At 39.0% G+C, this 17,260-nt stretch overlaps 1 protein-coding gene across 1 annotated transcript in view; it reads left to right on the forward strand.

Moving 5' to 3' along the window:
- The window catches only part of mgat4b (alpha-1,3-mannosyl-glycoprotein 4-beta-N-acetylglucosaminyltransferase B), a 94,602-nt gene that overhangs the window by 52,714 nt on the left and 24,628 nt on the right, over positions 1–17,260 (forward strand). The window contains exons 5-6 of the mRNA XM_066716691.1: positions 2,527–2,573; positions 5,296–5,409. Coding sequence (XP_066572788.1) covers positions 2,527–2,573; positions 5,296–5,409 — 161 coding nt within the window. The remainder of the gene's footprint in view (positions 1–2,526; positions 2,574–5,295; positions 5,410–17,260) is intronic.

The following is a 17,260-nucleotide window of genomic DNA, read 5'->3' on the forward strand; positions in this document are numbered from 1 at the left end:
AGGTCAACCCTGATTTGGGATTCCATTCTTCATGCGCGCTTCCTTAAGTATTCCAGTAGTGTGTTTGGTTATTTTGTAACTCCTTTCTTATCCTCTAGATAGCAACATTTTGTTTTATTTTAATTTATTCTGAGCCATTCCCAGTGGATTTGCTATTCTTTTTACTTGTATCATTTATTTCATGATAGAAATGCTAAAAGGCACATTATGATTGTATTATGTATCCCAGGCTTAATATTGGGTTTCTTTCCATTCTGCCTTTCAATATTACACATTATCTGTAAATAATACCTAATAATAAAAAAGACTTCATGACTAGCCTGCAAGATGTGTACTAGCACATTCAGCTTTCTCACCAGGCTGGAAAAAGCAGCTTCAGAAATACCAGTTGTTGGAGTGTAGTGGGATCGCCGAGCACCACTCCAGAATTTAATTAATTAGGGGTTCGTCCTGTGCAGGGCTCTCAAATTGCTGCGAATTCAATATGCTCCAGTTCCAGCCCAGGTTACAGTTACAAAACATGAATGTCCAGCAAAACAAGCAGTACAAATCAAAGTGTCAGAGGTGAGTATTGATTGGCTGTCTGCTGATTAGCTGGATTCCAGTAACAGGGCTGGGCTGATGGCAGACCTGAAGAAAGTGCTTCCTGTTTTTTCATTAGATGGATTAAGATTTGTCTTCCAAACGACAGGAGAGTCCCAGAACAATATGCCCTTTCCCTGTTTATTACCTATGTTAAACACAGAGGGGGAAAAGAGGACTAGTGTCACAGCGACGTCAATTCTGAACAAAGGTTGTTTCAGTTTTACATCATATTTCTGTCTAAAGTAATGCTTGTCACCATTGATAGAAATACTAATTTGTCCATTATGTCAATTGTTAGTATGTACACTTTTTCCATTGCCGCTGAGTTGGAGATATTTAATTAAATGTGGTTATGAGCAGTCAGTGTTTCAACCACACAACGTATATTTTTCATTTGAAGCATTTTGTTTCAAAAACAAAAATGAGTGTGACAGAACACAGATGTCTTTAGGAGAAATATATCAGGTTATTTTTACATTCAATTTAATCTTGAATTGAATTTGAACTGGACAAGATGTTTCCAGCTAAAGAAGAGAGATTTATTTCTTGGTGAATTGGCTTGTGAGACGGATGTAAAAAGACCAGCTAATGTATTTTTGCTAGTGGTCAGCCTGCTAATTGCTGGAAATGGTTTGTGAAACTGATCCCAGGTGCTTCCTGTGAAGGTTTCCAGTATGTCCTGTTTTATTTCCATGTATTATGCTTTGTGTGTGTTTTGAGAGCAGGCCTGAATGAAGCAGGAGACTTGATTAAACCTAAATGTAACTGACAGGGACGTGAAGAAAGAGAACAGTCAACACATGCTTTGGGAATAGTTAGCATGCAAAGGAGCTAGTGTTTGGAAAGTGTGCGGTATACTGCTTCAAATGCATTCTGCAGTGTATTTCATCTTGCCAGAAGTTGAGATATTTTGTATTTATATACAGGACATCTCCAGCTGTCATAGTTTTGCTTTTTCAGTGCTAGCGTTCTTTCTGTTACGTTTTCATAGCACACATTCAGTAAAACAATTAAATAAAATACTCATCAAACTGAAAATAATTAAACTACTACTAATAGTAATATTAACAGTAGTAGTAATTGGAATAGATAATTATATCTGAAACCATAAAGGACAAAAAAAAAATCTGTTTTATGTTAAGATAGCACAGAGTTAATGCTCTCAAGTTTGTGTGAACAAAGGGTTAAACAAACAGCGATTCTGCTGACTTGGTATCTCGTGCTGCTGGGAGATTAGGAGTCTTCTCCTGGAATTAGTGGTTTACTGTGCTGCATCCCCTGGAGATGCTTCCCTTCAAGCTAACGCCCTAACTTTCAAAGGAAAAGATATCCCACCATAGTGTTAAGAGCAAACAGTTTGTTAGTAAGATAAAAAGGCTGACCTGAGAGTGCAAACATCACAATATTGCCAGTTTACCAATGTCAAGTTTCGTTCCCACATTGTTTGTGATTTGTGTTTATTCCAGTGATAATGTTTCAAAAAGGAGGATCATCTGACCCTGTGTGTGCTTGTGGCTCTTTCGTAGGATTGAAATGTTGCATTGATATCACAGTAACTCTTTGTGCAACCCACACACCCTCGAAAAAAGAATAACTTGAAATATCACTGTGTTCTCAATTACTAAGCTTGTTTCTGTACTAGTCAGCTGAACTGATTCAATGACGATGGCTTTTTTCTTATTTTTAATTAGCGCTGCATTATTTATTTATGTTGTCAACATGACATTTATGACTAGTTCAGTAAAACCATAAGACTGATAGTTTAATAAGAATATAGATATGTTTTTGTTTTTGCTGTTAGCTTTCATTAAATGGTCCGTTTACAATTTGATTAGATGTACATTGCCTGCTAAAGTAAATGACTGTTCAGTTCAATCCACCAGCCAGTTCTTTAGGGTTTCGTCGAGTGTTCAAGCTCATTCCTTTGTCTTGCTTTTGCAGGCGGATCAACAATATGCCAACAGTGTGGCCGAGAACTTGAAGCGCCTGTGAGTATCCTCTTCTTCAGTTTCCATAGTGATCGAATGCAGACAGCACTATTCATTCAGTCTCCGTTCCTCTCCTCTTCCCACCACAGTGTGCGTTTCACCTTGAGAATTGAGTGTAACAAGCCAAGGCAGCAAATTGTTCCATAGAAAAGCATTGAAAACAGTAAAGAATGGAAGCAGAACAGGAAAAAAATATCCTGTATTTGAAGGCTATAAACATAACTTTTCAAATCTCATTACTATTATTATTTTTCCAACACTATCTTGTTTAGGTCCAAAGACTCCATATTCTTATAGGATATTGTTCAGGAGTCAGAAATCAATCTGCGCGTTACCATATGATATAGGATTGATTCTCTTGCTTTTCCTATTGCATTTGTTTGTTTCTTCCTATGTTTTTGCTTTTGGCCATGAATTTGACTCGCTTTTGTCTACTGACACTTTAAAGACCGCTGTTTACTAGGTATTGAATAGGATATATGCCAAACTTTAACCTTAAATACTACTGCAGTCTTCATAGACTGCAGGCTGTTCTTCCCACAACATAGTTTCTAGGTCAGTGAGAGGAGTTGGTATTTTTAATCTGCCATTACAGTTCATCCCAGTGTCTGCAGAACCTGCTCAAACCAGATTAATACCCATCTTTTATACAAGGCAAATAAACAAAATACAATTTGACTAATCTTACGAATTGCTAAGGACATCATGAAATGCAATATGCTGTGACTGCAAGTGATCAGGTGGTGGGGGAGGCATGTTTATGACACAGGTACATTTGTTACATTCTTTCGGCTTCAACTCCTTTCCTTCCTTTAAGGAGGAATAGAAACAAAGTATTATTTCCGCCCTCTAGGAAAATCTTGGCAGAGCTGCACTTTACCTTGGACTATAGACAACATCTGGAGTTGTAAGGTTCGCACACAATTGCTGCATGATGTTTAAACTAGGGCTGTGTTAGACCGGGATCAACCTAAATCTCTTACAGATACGGTGCTAATTATACTGAAGATCTAAGGGGGGGAAAAAATAAGATTTACACAGCCGCCTTAATTTGCCTCCAAAGAAACAAGAACAGCTTGGAATGGAATATGAAAACAGCTCATCTTTGACACATGTGGTAGCATTCGTGGATATTAAGAATTTGGACAAAGACCGCAACAGTTACCCACAAGAAACTAGTTTTTTATTATAACTGCCAGCCTCACTTTCAGATGGTTAATATTGTGTTATTATTTAAATGAACTGTTGTCAGTACAGATAACAGGGATTATCTGTCCACATATCTGAGGGCTGCTTCACAGAATTCTCGGCATATTCCCTGTGTGTTGTTCTCCAGCTTTCTTCTCTTCTATTTTTTAATCATTATTTACCTGGACTTCTCCGTTTTGACAGAAGCAGCGATCTCAGAAATGTCATTTTTCAGATGGATATAATTACGCAGTGCAACTCCAGCAATAGCAAACCACCACTGCTATAAAAATGAAGCCAGGGAATGTCTCCTGAGATTTCCATGTCCTCGGAATGTTTGTGATGGCCTAATTTAAGGACAATTTTATATTTTGTTCCCAAATCACCCCAAACATTCATCTTGTTGTCGTTGACGATGGAAAGAAGACCTGGATGGTGTTTGTGAATGCAATCTGGTCACACGCACACACGCAAATGCACACATGCAAACACAGACACACGCACACACACACACATACACACACACACATATATATTTATATTTGAGAGCAAAAATATATATTCCCAAAAACATGATAAAAAAAATTAAAAAAAAAACATGTGCTCATATGTGTGCGTGTTTCTGTATGTGCATATATGTGTGTACAAGTCTGACCACAAAATAATGTGACCACTTCCTAGTAATCCAGATATGAATTTGAGCCTCTTCTTATGTATGCAGATAAACTGTATAAGTTATGTCGATTATCAAAACTGAGTGAACACCTGCATTTTCCGGCTAAGTCAATTTTTGCACTTCATCTAGAGTCGGAATACATTATGGTTATAAATATATTTCCATTTTAATTGAAACAACATGCATTCACAATGATCACAGTAGCATGACTGCCCTATTCTTCAATACCAGTCACACACAGCAATGTTCACGCAGGCAACTCAGAGATCATAGAGGTGGGACGGGATAATTGAAGTTCTCCTGTCAATGTCTTTCAGCTGCCAGGCAGATTTCTGTGTTTCCGTCATAGTGACAGGATCCCCAACTGCTGTTGACAGAGTGATTGTTCACACAGATGAACAGTGATATCATCTGGACAAGAAGGAACAGAGTTGTTGGGTTTTATTCTCATTATTTGGGAATTGGCTATTCTCTGAGCTGCCATAATTTACCTGCTGTTGCCGAAATGTGATTGAACCATTCAGGCTGCTTCTGAAGGCTGCCTTTTGTCATTTGTTTGAATTGTTCTGTCGGCATTTGTATGATGACAGACAGGGAATTACCTAGAACCAAGCTGAGGATTCCAGTTATCCCCCCTTACCCACGGAAGAGTTGACAAGACTTTGTATCAGTGACATTGGGCAGGTACTGCAGTTTATGAATTCTCGTTGTCGTTGTGGAGTGAGGAGTTAAACTACGTGTCGTGTTTACTCAAGGAAGATTAAAAAGTTGGCCCATAAACCTGGCCATGCAAAATGTATGTATTTATGTATATAATCACATCCCTTTTGTAAATTGAAATGTGCTTCCTCCTGTTAGGTTTCCAAATGAAATACAGTCTGGCCTGCTAGAAATCATCTCTCCATCCATCAACTTCTACCCTGATTTTTCTCGGCTGAAGGAATCTTTTGGGGATCCCAAGGAAAGGGTCAGGTAGGGTCAATCCTTCAGTTTTTAGCTTTTCATGTTTGTGGTATTCAACTGTAACCTCTGTAAAATCTGTAAAGTAAAGTCTGTCATTCATTCCAGCCTGAGAGGACCTTTATAAAACTTTTGATCATATTGTGGTAAATGTGCTGTAGAAAAGGTGTTGGTTTTGATGGTACTTGGGGAGCCAAGAAGATAATATAGCAAAGAAGATAATTTGTGCAGTTGACGGGCGGTTGTCTGTACGGTTATGAACGCTTGGACTGAGCCGGTCTCCCACAGTGGGAAATCAAGCTCTTTTCCTTGAGTAGCTTGTTTATGACATGTAAAAACATTCCATGTAATTTATTTATTCACTGACTTGAGTTCTGATTTTGTAATATCCGCAATTACAATGTATAATTGGACAGCTCGTAGAATTGCAACAGCACTTGTGTCCCTGCAGAGCGGTTGGGGGGCAACATGAGCATTGTCTTACACTATACTGCCTTGGTAGCGTATCAGAATACAAAATTCTTTCAGCATCAGTGTTAAAAATTTATCACAATAGCGGTGTCACTTCAAACGTTTCGTTAAAATCTTTGATGGGAAATTTCAGCTCAAAACTCAGCCTTTGAAGATAAAGCCCTTGACTGTTTCCTTAAACATGGATGTTTACCCTGTTTGGTGTATCCTGAGTACGTCTGACATATGCCACCTTTGGAAGTCAAAATACCAAGTATTTGTTGAAAACTCTTCAGTTTAATTATGTCAAACACAAATTCTATGAGGATTAATGACATTTTGAGGACATAGTTAAGACACCACTTGGTATTCATATGTATAATTTGTCATGTAAATAATGAGTGTATTGTGCTACAAGCACTTGATATCAACAGCATACTGAGTGTAATACAGAACTGATTTAATCAAAGTTTAATCAAACTACTGCTGCTATCTGTCTGAGACCTGTGCACTGCTTTCTCCAAAAGGAAAACTAAGAAATAAAACCAACATCCTTCTAATCCACAAAGTATTCAATCAGTTTGACAGGTTGAAGGTTCTTTATCTGATGAGTAAAAAAATAATCCTTGTATGTGTTCAGCATTGGCAACCAACTTTATAGCTTGGTAGCAGTTCAAAGGACACAGACTTACAGCACCCTGGAAAAGAAAGACAAGAGCTTATAACCACTTTGAAGCTATATTTCCTGCAGGAAGGTCTCGGCACTGTGTCTTAATACATCCTGACAAGCCGAGAGCTTGACTTTGCTTACTGATGACTTGTGTAGGTACTGAGCAGGGGCTCACAGTGTAGAACACCTTCGGTGGCTTAATTAGTGGAATACATTAGTGCGTTTGAGCGTGCTCTTTCTCTGTGTGCTGGTTTGTGGCCATGAATTTTACATTGCTCTCCATTTTCTGAAGGCAAATCATCACGATTTTTACCGTACCTCTGAACTGCCACTGCTTTTGCTTTGTTAGATGCATTTAATATGTAATCGATCAAAGCCAACATTTATGCTAATGCATTTCAAAGCATTTCCCATATGATGGTATGCATTTAGGCAGGCGGACCAGAAAGTCATGCGACCTTTGACTGTCTAGCTGAAGATGCTGTATAGTGACAGAATTAATGCTGGTCGGCTGCCCTGCTAACGATTCTGTTATGCTGGTTAAATGATGCGAGAAACTGGAGGTAAAAATGAAACGAGGAAGCTAGCTAGTGCGAACCGTGTGGACATGTGCGAGTGTGTGGGGGCTTATTTGCACAATATGTGCGTTCGTTTTCGGCATTAGAAGATGACATAATTCAGTGTAAATCTCCGGAGGCATAATTTTAAGAATCTGGTTAGTTTTATGTTGTTTTTGTTTTCATTTTGTGCTCTTGCAAGCTGCAAGTTACCTAATTTGTGCCAATTGTAATGTGGAATATCCTTTTAGGGATATGGCCCACTGCTAACTATGTGCAATGTCTGAGGTGTGAGAGAGAGTTGGGAAGGGATTGTTTGTGAGTTTGCCTGCCTGTGTGTGTATGTGTCCACACATGTGCGTGCATAAATACACGAGTTAATTTGTGTACGTGCAAAGTGCTCAAGCACCTGCTCACAGGTGTGTTTGTCACAGCTTCTGTTTGTGCCTTTAAATTTCACTTGGGCTGCTCTGGATGCTAATTTTAGCAACAGTGTGCCTGGCTGGGCTCCGTGATTTATGGCTGCGTTTAATAAGATGGGAAGCCGAAGTAAATAATTCCCAGGTCTGTTCTGCAGAAGGCCATGTTTAATTCATGAGGGCTGTTTAAGGCAGAATATTATTTTATGGAGAGATATATCTTGGCGAAAGTGCCTCCTTTACGGCCAACTGTCAGCATTCAGCTTCAATGAAATCATTCCCTGTGCAGGTTAGCTAGGAGGGCAGCCTGCGAGACAAAGAAAGGGGTTATCAAGATCGCATCACCCGGAGCGATGCCACCACTCTCCTCACTGGTAGCAGTGTGTATGACTGAGAAGGGGTGGGCCGGATACTGGAAGTGAGAGGATTTTGTTTAACTCTCTTTCTTAGATCATTTACAGACTGTACGCCCAGTTGAGTTCACCTCCTTCCTCATGGGAAAGGCCAAGGAAACCTGGAGCTGTGATGTCTGTCTGTTGCTGTCGGGGGTGGGGGGAAGAGCAGCACCAGTTGTTTTTATTTGATTGCAGAGTTTTTGTTGTTAATTGCTTGTTAAGATTACAGTCAAATTGTTGTTAGCATTAGAGTGATAGTTTGGCTATTGTATGTACATTTGTAGGTTAGAAAGCATTCAGATGAATGTTAGGGTTAGAGTTCCCTTCAGACCAGTGTGAATGTTAGGGTTACTTTTTAACTGGGTTAAAGGTCTCTCCTTCTGCACTCCAATGCAGTGCAATATAAAGATTTTAAAGGTTATTTAGGTGTTCGGCTTATTCAAGGCCATTTCTGTGTGAAATTAAGAATTGGATTTTTAAGAAGTCGCGGTATAAAAATAAGATGGAATATCTAAAAATCTGAAACCCTGATCAATTGAAGTATAATTTAGTGATTACAGATTACACTAGGAGTGTTCTAATGGGTACATTTAGGTTGCTGAGAAAGTATTACTTTCAGTAATGTAGCAAAATCATGCACTACATTTCATTTTTTGATTTATCTTGGCATTATATTTTCCTCTGGGCTATGGTTAGGGTTGGATTACCCAGTGAATTTAGGCTTTTGTTAAGGTTAGAGTTGCTTTACTCATGATTTAACACAAGTATGGGAGGATTGGTATAGGCCTATCTTGAAATATTGGCGTTGGCTAGGATTGGGATTCAGGCTGTTGCTAGGGCCTAAAATTAGATTTCTGCTCATGTAATATGATTTATACATAATACATAATGTTATACAAAATTGTACATAAGGATTAGGATACACCTAGTATCTATTTGTCAGTCTGTCTTTCTATATTTGTATTTTAACAGAAATTATTTCCCTGGCAAAACCCAAATGAAGTTGTTAGTAACATGCAATTTCACCTCTGTGATCATTTAATCGGTTATTCTTGTTTTTTTGCCGATGAAATGTGTTTGTTTGTGGAATCCTGGATGAGAGAGATTTATTGTGTGCAGTCTCTTTTTGAATGCATGAACCAAGCGGCGTAATGTTACTGCATTATGGATAAAAGTGATTAATGTGCAGTATGAAAACATTATCTGATGGCATTTCAAGCAAAACAATCATCCATCATCAACGATTAGTTTATCTTATTAAACGGGCACACAGTCACCTGCGCTGATATGATTCAGCACGCTCTTATTTGGTTGTCATTGAGCAGTGAGCAGAAATATCATTATCATTCTTCATTTAATGTGGGTTGTGGTTGTGTTGCTTGCGAAGACGTCTGGCTGTTATGTTATTATACAAGTTGACAATTATTCAAGAAACCGAAAGTGACAACTGAATTTCGACCTGTGAGGACATTTATAATGAACTTTGAACAAAACTGCATACATCAGTAGGTGGGAAAATTACAGGAATGTGGGAGAAACATCTGATAAGGTATTCTTTGTCCAGATTCAAATGTAGGACGTATTTGCACAAAAAATACATTTATAAGATAAGATGGGAGATTTACCCTTGGTTTGCTCTTATATGATATCATATACAGACCATACATTAATATTACTTGTAGTAGTAGATTATTATTAGTAGTAGTTAATAGTAGTAGTAGAAAATATTTAACTACTAATATATACAGATGTTGTTGTTTTGTACTCCACTGTTGTTTTGTTTCATAATTTTGGATTTTTTTCAAAGCAAGATCTATTCCTGCCCGTTTTTGTTTTCTGTGTTCTGGCAGGTCACCCTTTGATTAAGTGCAGTTTTATAAGACATGAAGTTGAAACCACAGGCATTTCTAGATGCTGGTATGGCATCAAGGAAAAGGCCGCAGTAGAAGAGAGAACAATGTCCTGAGAGCAGCTGTTCGTGGAAATGATATAAGCTGCTTTGTTCTGAACCAAGCTTAGCCAGCACTGACCTGTTTGCTCAAGAGATCAAACACTGATGTTGGAAAACAGAATCGAAGAGCTGAGTAAAATAACCGAAGCTTCTTCTGCTCTCTAGTGTACGATATTCGGTCGGTTACCTGACCAAATATCAAGGTTGTTTATGTGTCTTTACATTACCAATGGAGCCCGGTTGCATTTGCTCTGTGGAGAACATTCACCCTTCCAGATGTATGTTTCAAAATAAGGGTCACTGCCTTCCACCAAGAACTGACATACAATCAAATATCTTCCCAATTTTGATTTACAGCTGTGCCAGACCCCTCACACTTAGGACAGCATGATGATATAATAATTTTCAAACATGTCAGCTTCATAATAGAACTTGCTCTGAAAGTGAAAATATTCTGTTACTCTTTATATTTGAGAATATACCAAGTGAATATACCAAGAAGGGAGACTGAGTCATCCCCTGCCCCCCCCCCCCGCCATGTACAGTGAGGGAAAAAAGTATTTGATCCCCTGCTGATTTTGTACATTTGCCCACTGACAAAGAAATGATCAGTCTATAATTTTAATGGTAGGTGTATTTTAACAGTGAGAGACAGAATAACAAACAAATCCAGAAAAACGCATTTCAAAAAAGTTATAAATTGATTTGCATGTTAATGAGGGAAATAAGTATTTGATCCCCTATCAATCAGCAAGATTTCTTGCTCCCAGGTGTCTTTTATACAGGTAACGAGCTGAGATTAGGAGCACTCTCTTAAAGGGAGTGATCCTAATCTCAGCTCGTTACCTGTATAAAAGACACCTGTCCACAGAAGCAATCAATCAATCAGATTCCAAACTCTCCACCATGGCCAAGAACAAAGAGCTGTCCAAGGATGTCAGGGACAAGATTGTAGACCTACACAAGGCTGGAATGGGCTACAAGACCATCGCCAAGCAGCTTGGTGAGAAGGTGACAACAGTTGGTGCGATTATTCTCAAATGGAAGAAACACAAAATAACTGTCAGTCTCCCTCGGTCTGGGGCTCCATGCAAGATCTCACCTCGTGGAGTTTCAATGATCATGAGAACGGTGAGGAATCAGCCCAGAACTACACGGGAGGATCTTGTTAATGATCTCAAGGCAGCTGGGACCATAGTCACCAAGAAAACAATTGGTAACACACTACGCCGTGAAGGACTGAAATCCTGCAACGCCCGCAAGGTCCCCCTGCTCAAGAAAGCACATGTACAGGCCCGTCTGAAGTTTGCCAATGAACATCTGAATGATTCAGAGGAGAACTGGGTGAAAGTGTTGTGGTCAGATGAGACCAAAATCGAGCTCTTTGGCATCAACTCAACTCGCCGTGTTTGGAGATGGAGGAATGACCCCAAGAACACCATCCCCACCGTCAAACATGGAGGTGGAAACATTATGATTTGGGGGTGTTTTTCTGCTAAGGGGACAGGACAACTGCACCGCATCAAAGGGACAATGGACGGGGCCATGTACCGTCAAATCTTGGGTGAGAACATTGAAAATGGGTCGTGGATGGGTATTCCAGCATGACAATGACCCAAAACATACAGCCAAGGCAACAAAGGAGTGGCTCAAGAAGAAGCACATTAAGGTCCTGGAGTGGCCTAGCCAGTCTCCAGACCTTAATCCCATAGAAAATCTGTGGAGGGAGCTGAAGGTTCAAGTTGCCAAATCTCAGCCTCGAAACCTTAATGACTTGGAGAGGATCTGCAAAGAGGAGTGGGACAAAGTCCCTCCTGAGATGTGTGCAAATCTGGTGGCCAACTACAAGAAACGTCTGACCTCTGTGATTGCCAACAAGGGTTTTGCCACCAAGTACTAAGTCGAAGGGGTCAAATAATTATTTCCCTCATTAACATGCAAATCAATTTATAACTTTTTTGAAATGTGTTTTTCTGGATTTGTTTGTTGTTATTCGGTCTCTCACTGTTAAAATAAACCTACCATTAAAATTATAGACTGATCATTTCTTTGTCAGTGGGCAAACATACAAAATCAGCAGGGGATCAAATACTTTTTCCCCCCACTGTATATAAGCCTGGATTAAATGAAAACATCACCCCGCCCAGAGATAACAAATCCCAACACAGCACTTGTGGCCAGCTTGCTGTTTGCAAGTCGCGTCTGCCATCTAATTAATGCAAAGTCAGCATCAAATATTGGTATTGGAGTTTGTGATTGGTAGGTAGATGGTTACTTCAGGGTTACTTTTTAACTGGTGTATTAGAAACTGTTCAGCTACTGCTTTAGTTAAACCTCAAACATTTCTGGAGTTGTGTTGGGTTATAGTTTGTTGTTTAGTGCAATCATGGTGTGTGGTTAGAGTTGCTTAAAGCATTGTATACCAACCGTTTAAACTTCAAAAAGATATTTAGAACCGTTTTAATTAGGAGCAGATAACCTACTAATTTTTAGTAATTTACAATTTTATGTCAAGTCCACTCAAGGATATTTTCCTTTTGTTCCCTAGCCACTCCAGTATCTTTGGCTGTGTACTTGGGGTCATTGACATGCTAATCTTCCATGTCAGTTTCAGCGTTCTTGCAGAGGGCAGCAGCTTTTCCTCAAGGACTTTTCTCCATTCATTGTCCCTTCTATCTTGACAAGAACTCTGCCAATGAGAAACATCCCCATAACATGATGCTGCCACCACGTTGCTTCACAGTAGGGATGGTGTTCTTTGGGTGTCGGGTTTTGTGCCTAACATAACACTCTGCGTATATACCAAAGTGTTCCATTTTAGTTTTGTCAGACCACAAAACTTTTTCTCAAATCGTTCTCACATACACACTTTGACCAGTCTTGGCAATTAAAGTCTGTAGCTCTTGCAAAGCTGCCATTTTTCTCTTGGTAGCCTCTCTGATCAGTCTCCTTCTTGCGCGGTCATCCAGTTTGGAGGGACGGCCTGATCTAGGCAGGGTCTTGGTGGTGACATACACCTTCACTTCTTAATCATCTTGACTGGCTCCAAGGAACATTCAAGGCCTGTGATATGTTTTTATACCCATCCCCTGATCTGGGCCTTTCAACAACTTTGTCCTTGAGTTCTTTTGAAAGCTCCTTGGTGCTCATGGTTGAGACTTTGCTTTGAAATGCACTAGGGAACCTACAGGAACTGCTGAATTAATCCTGAAATCAGGTGAATCACTACAATTTAACACAGGTGGAGACCACTTAACATGGTGTGTGATTTTTAAAGTGATTGGTCTCACCTGAGCTAATTTAAGATTGTGATTACAAGGATGGTGGACATTTATCCAACTAAGCTATTTCAATTTTTCTTTTTAATTAATTTTCTTTTTTTATTCTTGGAAGTTGTAGGGTATGATAAACGAAACAATAACTATTTGAATGCATTTTTGTTTCAATTCAGGCAATAAGGCAAAAAAGGTGAATAATTTGAAATGGGATATAGACTTGTAGGCATTGTGTATGTTTGAGTGTATGTATATTTACACTTACTGTATACATGGATGCAGCTTTTCTGACAGGCTTTTATTAGAATCTTACAGAGGGCTCTTTATCCTTTGACCTGAGGCTGTTTTGTGTTCAATCAAAACATTTCCTTCCAGTGCCAGGTCAGCTCCTGTCACTTCTGATGGCCCCCCAGGGGCTCCACCCACACAGGGAATAGTGTCTAAAAAGGAAATGCAGGCTCTAATGCAGACAAGGTTAATAAACCACAGCTGATTAAATATTAAGACAAAGATATAAATGCAAGCGTGTTTAAGCACAGCTTTTAAGGACTTCCTTGGGATAAGCCGGAGATGGGGCTGCAGGTTGTTCTCCGATTTAAATGTATTCCTGTTTTCTTAGGCTTGTATTTATTTTCTCCCAATAATGCATTAGATACAAGTCTAGTACACTCTGTTTCAAGATATCAGCTTGCATTCGAGCAGCGGTGATTTAAAAGGCTATAAGGATATTTAGCATTAGAATGTGTACATCACTAACGAGTCCAAATGCTTGTGTTTGAGCAAATTTACAGTGCAGTGCAGTGATTACCCTGTCAGCTGAGTATCCCAGCAAGTGATGGCACCAATTATAAGCACTTGGAGAAAATGATTTATGCTTGTTCGCAAGACTATTATGATTCAGACAAACATCTCATTTAGCTGGTAAATCAAAGGACAGATAGATCGATAAAAGTCTAGGCAGATAGATCTTATTTACCCGTAACCTCTTACCTCGTGTCATCAGTCGCTCCTAGTTTTGAAAGAGTGATGTTTGCTATGGATTACGTTACCAGTGGCTGACTAAATCGGGAAGGAGCAATGTCTGAAGTATGTTTGTGTCTCAGTCTTTAACAGCACAGTTCGAAGTGTCTGACTGTGTCTCAGACTCTGTGCCTCTTGTCATCTTTTGTTAAGGTCTGAATTGGAGTGTTCTTCTCCTCCTGTGCCTGTGCAATGGAGAGTATTTTATTCTCCCTCTCTTTCTCTCTGGATTTTTGCCTATTGGAAAAGTCCTTGTCTGGACATGTTAAACACTGGAGGAGACTAAATCTCTGTTTTCTCCTTATGAAAAGTCTACCTTCTCTAGCATTTGGAAACTATTACAAAACATTTAATTATTATTATTTTTTTTTAATCCAACTTATAATAATGAGCAAGATAACCCCCTGTAGTGTGAAAATATTTTTTAAATAGGCCTATGTTTTTTGAAGGTCCGCATTGCTTATAAAATGCAGTGTGTTATCTGAGCAGAGCAATATATTTTTATGTGTATCAGTTACCATAAACTCTAAAATGAATAAGTAAAGCAGCTTTAAAAAGTAAAATAATAAGCTAACTGCTGTTAAATAAAATAAAATGATCATGAAGACCAGTCTGGCCACTGACTGCACAATCTGTATGCATTTTGGCCAAATACTGAGAAAAACAAGTGTTTTCTTATGTGTTCGGAACATATGGTGCATTTTCTGTTTTGAGTGTGGGGGTATTTTTTCTTTTTCTTTCACACTTCTTATGTTTGAAAGAAAACTGAAATTGCGTGACTCGCCAGATGTTGGAGGGAAAACAGATACAAGAGGACAACAGCTGTATATAGGCAGAGTTCGTGTTGACATCTGGCTGTGGAGAGAGAAATGATGAATGAAGGTAACATCAGGCCGTGAGGGTCTGGATCCTGTTCAGAGTTTGGTCTTTTATTGTTTCTGAACTGGTTGCAGGTTACTTTGTAATGAGGTTTGGCTTTTAAATGTACTCTAATAAGCTTATATCCGAGTTTCAAGACGTTTATTTTTCTTTGTACTTGTCTTTGAATGGTGCGGTTCAGTCTTTATATTTCTGAAACCGAGTCACAGCGTCAATTCCAAATTGAGGCAAGAAAAGGAGGACAATTGTTAATATAAAATAAAAGCCAAACTCTATATAGTAAACCAGGCACGTGGGAAACATAGACAAGTGCATGATGAGGCTGCCTTCCAGGCCTTTGTCTCAGTCTGATCATCTCTTTGCTGTACTACTCCCTGTAATCACTTCTATAGACTTTTTATTGACTCATAAAACAGTTTTTTCATCAAAAGATGCTTTAGGAGATATTATTAATGATTACACTGACAAGACTCTTATAAAGTATTGTTTATTTACACTCATGCTTCTTAGGCAGACAGCCACACATAAAATAAAGCGACTAAAATAACTTGTCTTAATCGAAATTGTGGGACAGGGTGGCCCTTAGTAGAAGCAGACAGGAGCCATATCATAAAGATCAGGGTGCGGGTGGGCACAGACGGAGCTGTGGCACCAAAAGAGTCTGTCTTGACCCGAATGGCTTTCTCCACCCATTCCCTAGGACTGTCTTAGGAAGTTACCCTAGACAAAAATGCAAGATTAGAAGACTGTAAGTGTCGTGTTGATGTGTTCCACGGTATTTCATTCCTGGGATTCATTACCAAGAGCTCAGATGCCTTCAGATTTCTCCCCGCAGCTATGTCTTGAATTGTCGTGGTTGAAGCCGTAGTCTTTGTTTGCTGTGTCGTTGCCAATTCTCCCACGCTCTCTTTTTAGTTTTCTCTTCACAAGAATGTAGCCCGCTGCAAAACAAATATAAATCAGCACAGCGTTTGCACTGGCTGGTTTATTTTTAAGGCAACGTTTTGTGCGGGTCTCTATTGGGATGTGCATTTAATTTTTCTAACAAAGAGGTAACTGTAACTCACTTGTCTTAAAGCGTCTATTCCGGTTTAAGCGCAGCATTTATGTCGGTGGTGTTTTGTGAGATAAAAATACAACGCTGCTGAATTTGAATTTTGACTGGGAGATTCTTTTTTACTTCTATATTTTGTTATTTTTATGCGATCGATGGGAATGAAGCTATGCGGTGGCATAAGCTGTGGGAATTGTTCTCAGAGTTCTTAGGGAAGCAATACATATAATATAGACAGTATTTTCTCTAAGAAGAACATTGAAATAAACTAGAATCAAAGGTCATGATTGATTTAAATGTATTATAAAGAATGTATACCTTAAATATGACCCTTCATGTGAAGGCGAAGTACAAATAGGTTATTTTAAAGTTACTACATTTTGGAGATTTTTCATTTATCTCAATTATCCAGTTAAAAACAAATAGGTCAGTTCTTTTAACTGTTATGGATCTTTACTGGATCTATAATTTGTTTATGTCCATTAGGAAACTGCAGTTCAAGAACATTGTTAATACAGCATTTATTCAAGCTATTAATGAGGAAACCGGTGAAACATGTGAGGACATTCAGAAACAGAAGGAACGTTGGAAATCCACATCAGTTAAAGCTAATTAGGAAATAGATTTAGTTTGATTACATAATTTACATACAGTACATACATTTAATTCTAGAACTTGAATTGTGCAGCAGTCACCTTCATTGCATAGGTTTGTGTTGCTTATTTTGTATGGCCTGAACCATAGGAGTATTGGGGGAAGACCAACAATAAAGCATTCACTCACATTCACACTGCATCTTTTCTCTTTTATCATTATTGTTATTTTGGCCATCTGAGTTATTCCTTATTATGCTTTTTTTGCAGAGAGAATGCTAACATCTGTGCTCTACCAGGGCTGCATCTTGATAGTCTAAATTGTCATTAGTGAATGCCTGATGTCAAGCTGGCGTCCTTGTATTATTATTTATGGCTGGATAAGGTGACATAAAACGGCTGGCCCATTAATGAAGCATGTAAGGGAAGCAGTTTGCTTAAATTAACAATAGAAGGTCAGTCACTTCCACGGCAGTAAAAGACAGCAGAGGCACAAGAGCCGGCACTTCTGCGCATCCAGCTGTTTGAACCGACAGCGTGGGCATATGTAATAAACCAGGTACATTAAGGGGATCAACGTGTGGGGACCGGGGTTTAATT

This window comes from Amia ocellicauda, chromosome 11 (genome assembly GCF_036373705.1).
Source record: "Amia ocellicauda isolate fAmiCal2 chromosome 11, fAmiCal2.hap1, whole genome shotgun sequence".
In the NCBI taxonomy this organism is placed as follows: domain Eukaryota; kingdom Metazoa; phylum Chordata; class Actinopteri; order Amiiformes; family Amiidae; genus Amia; species Amia ocellicauda.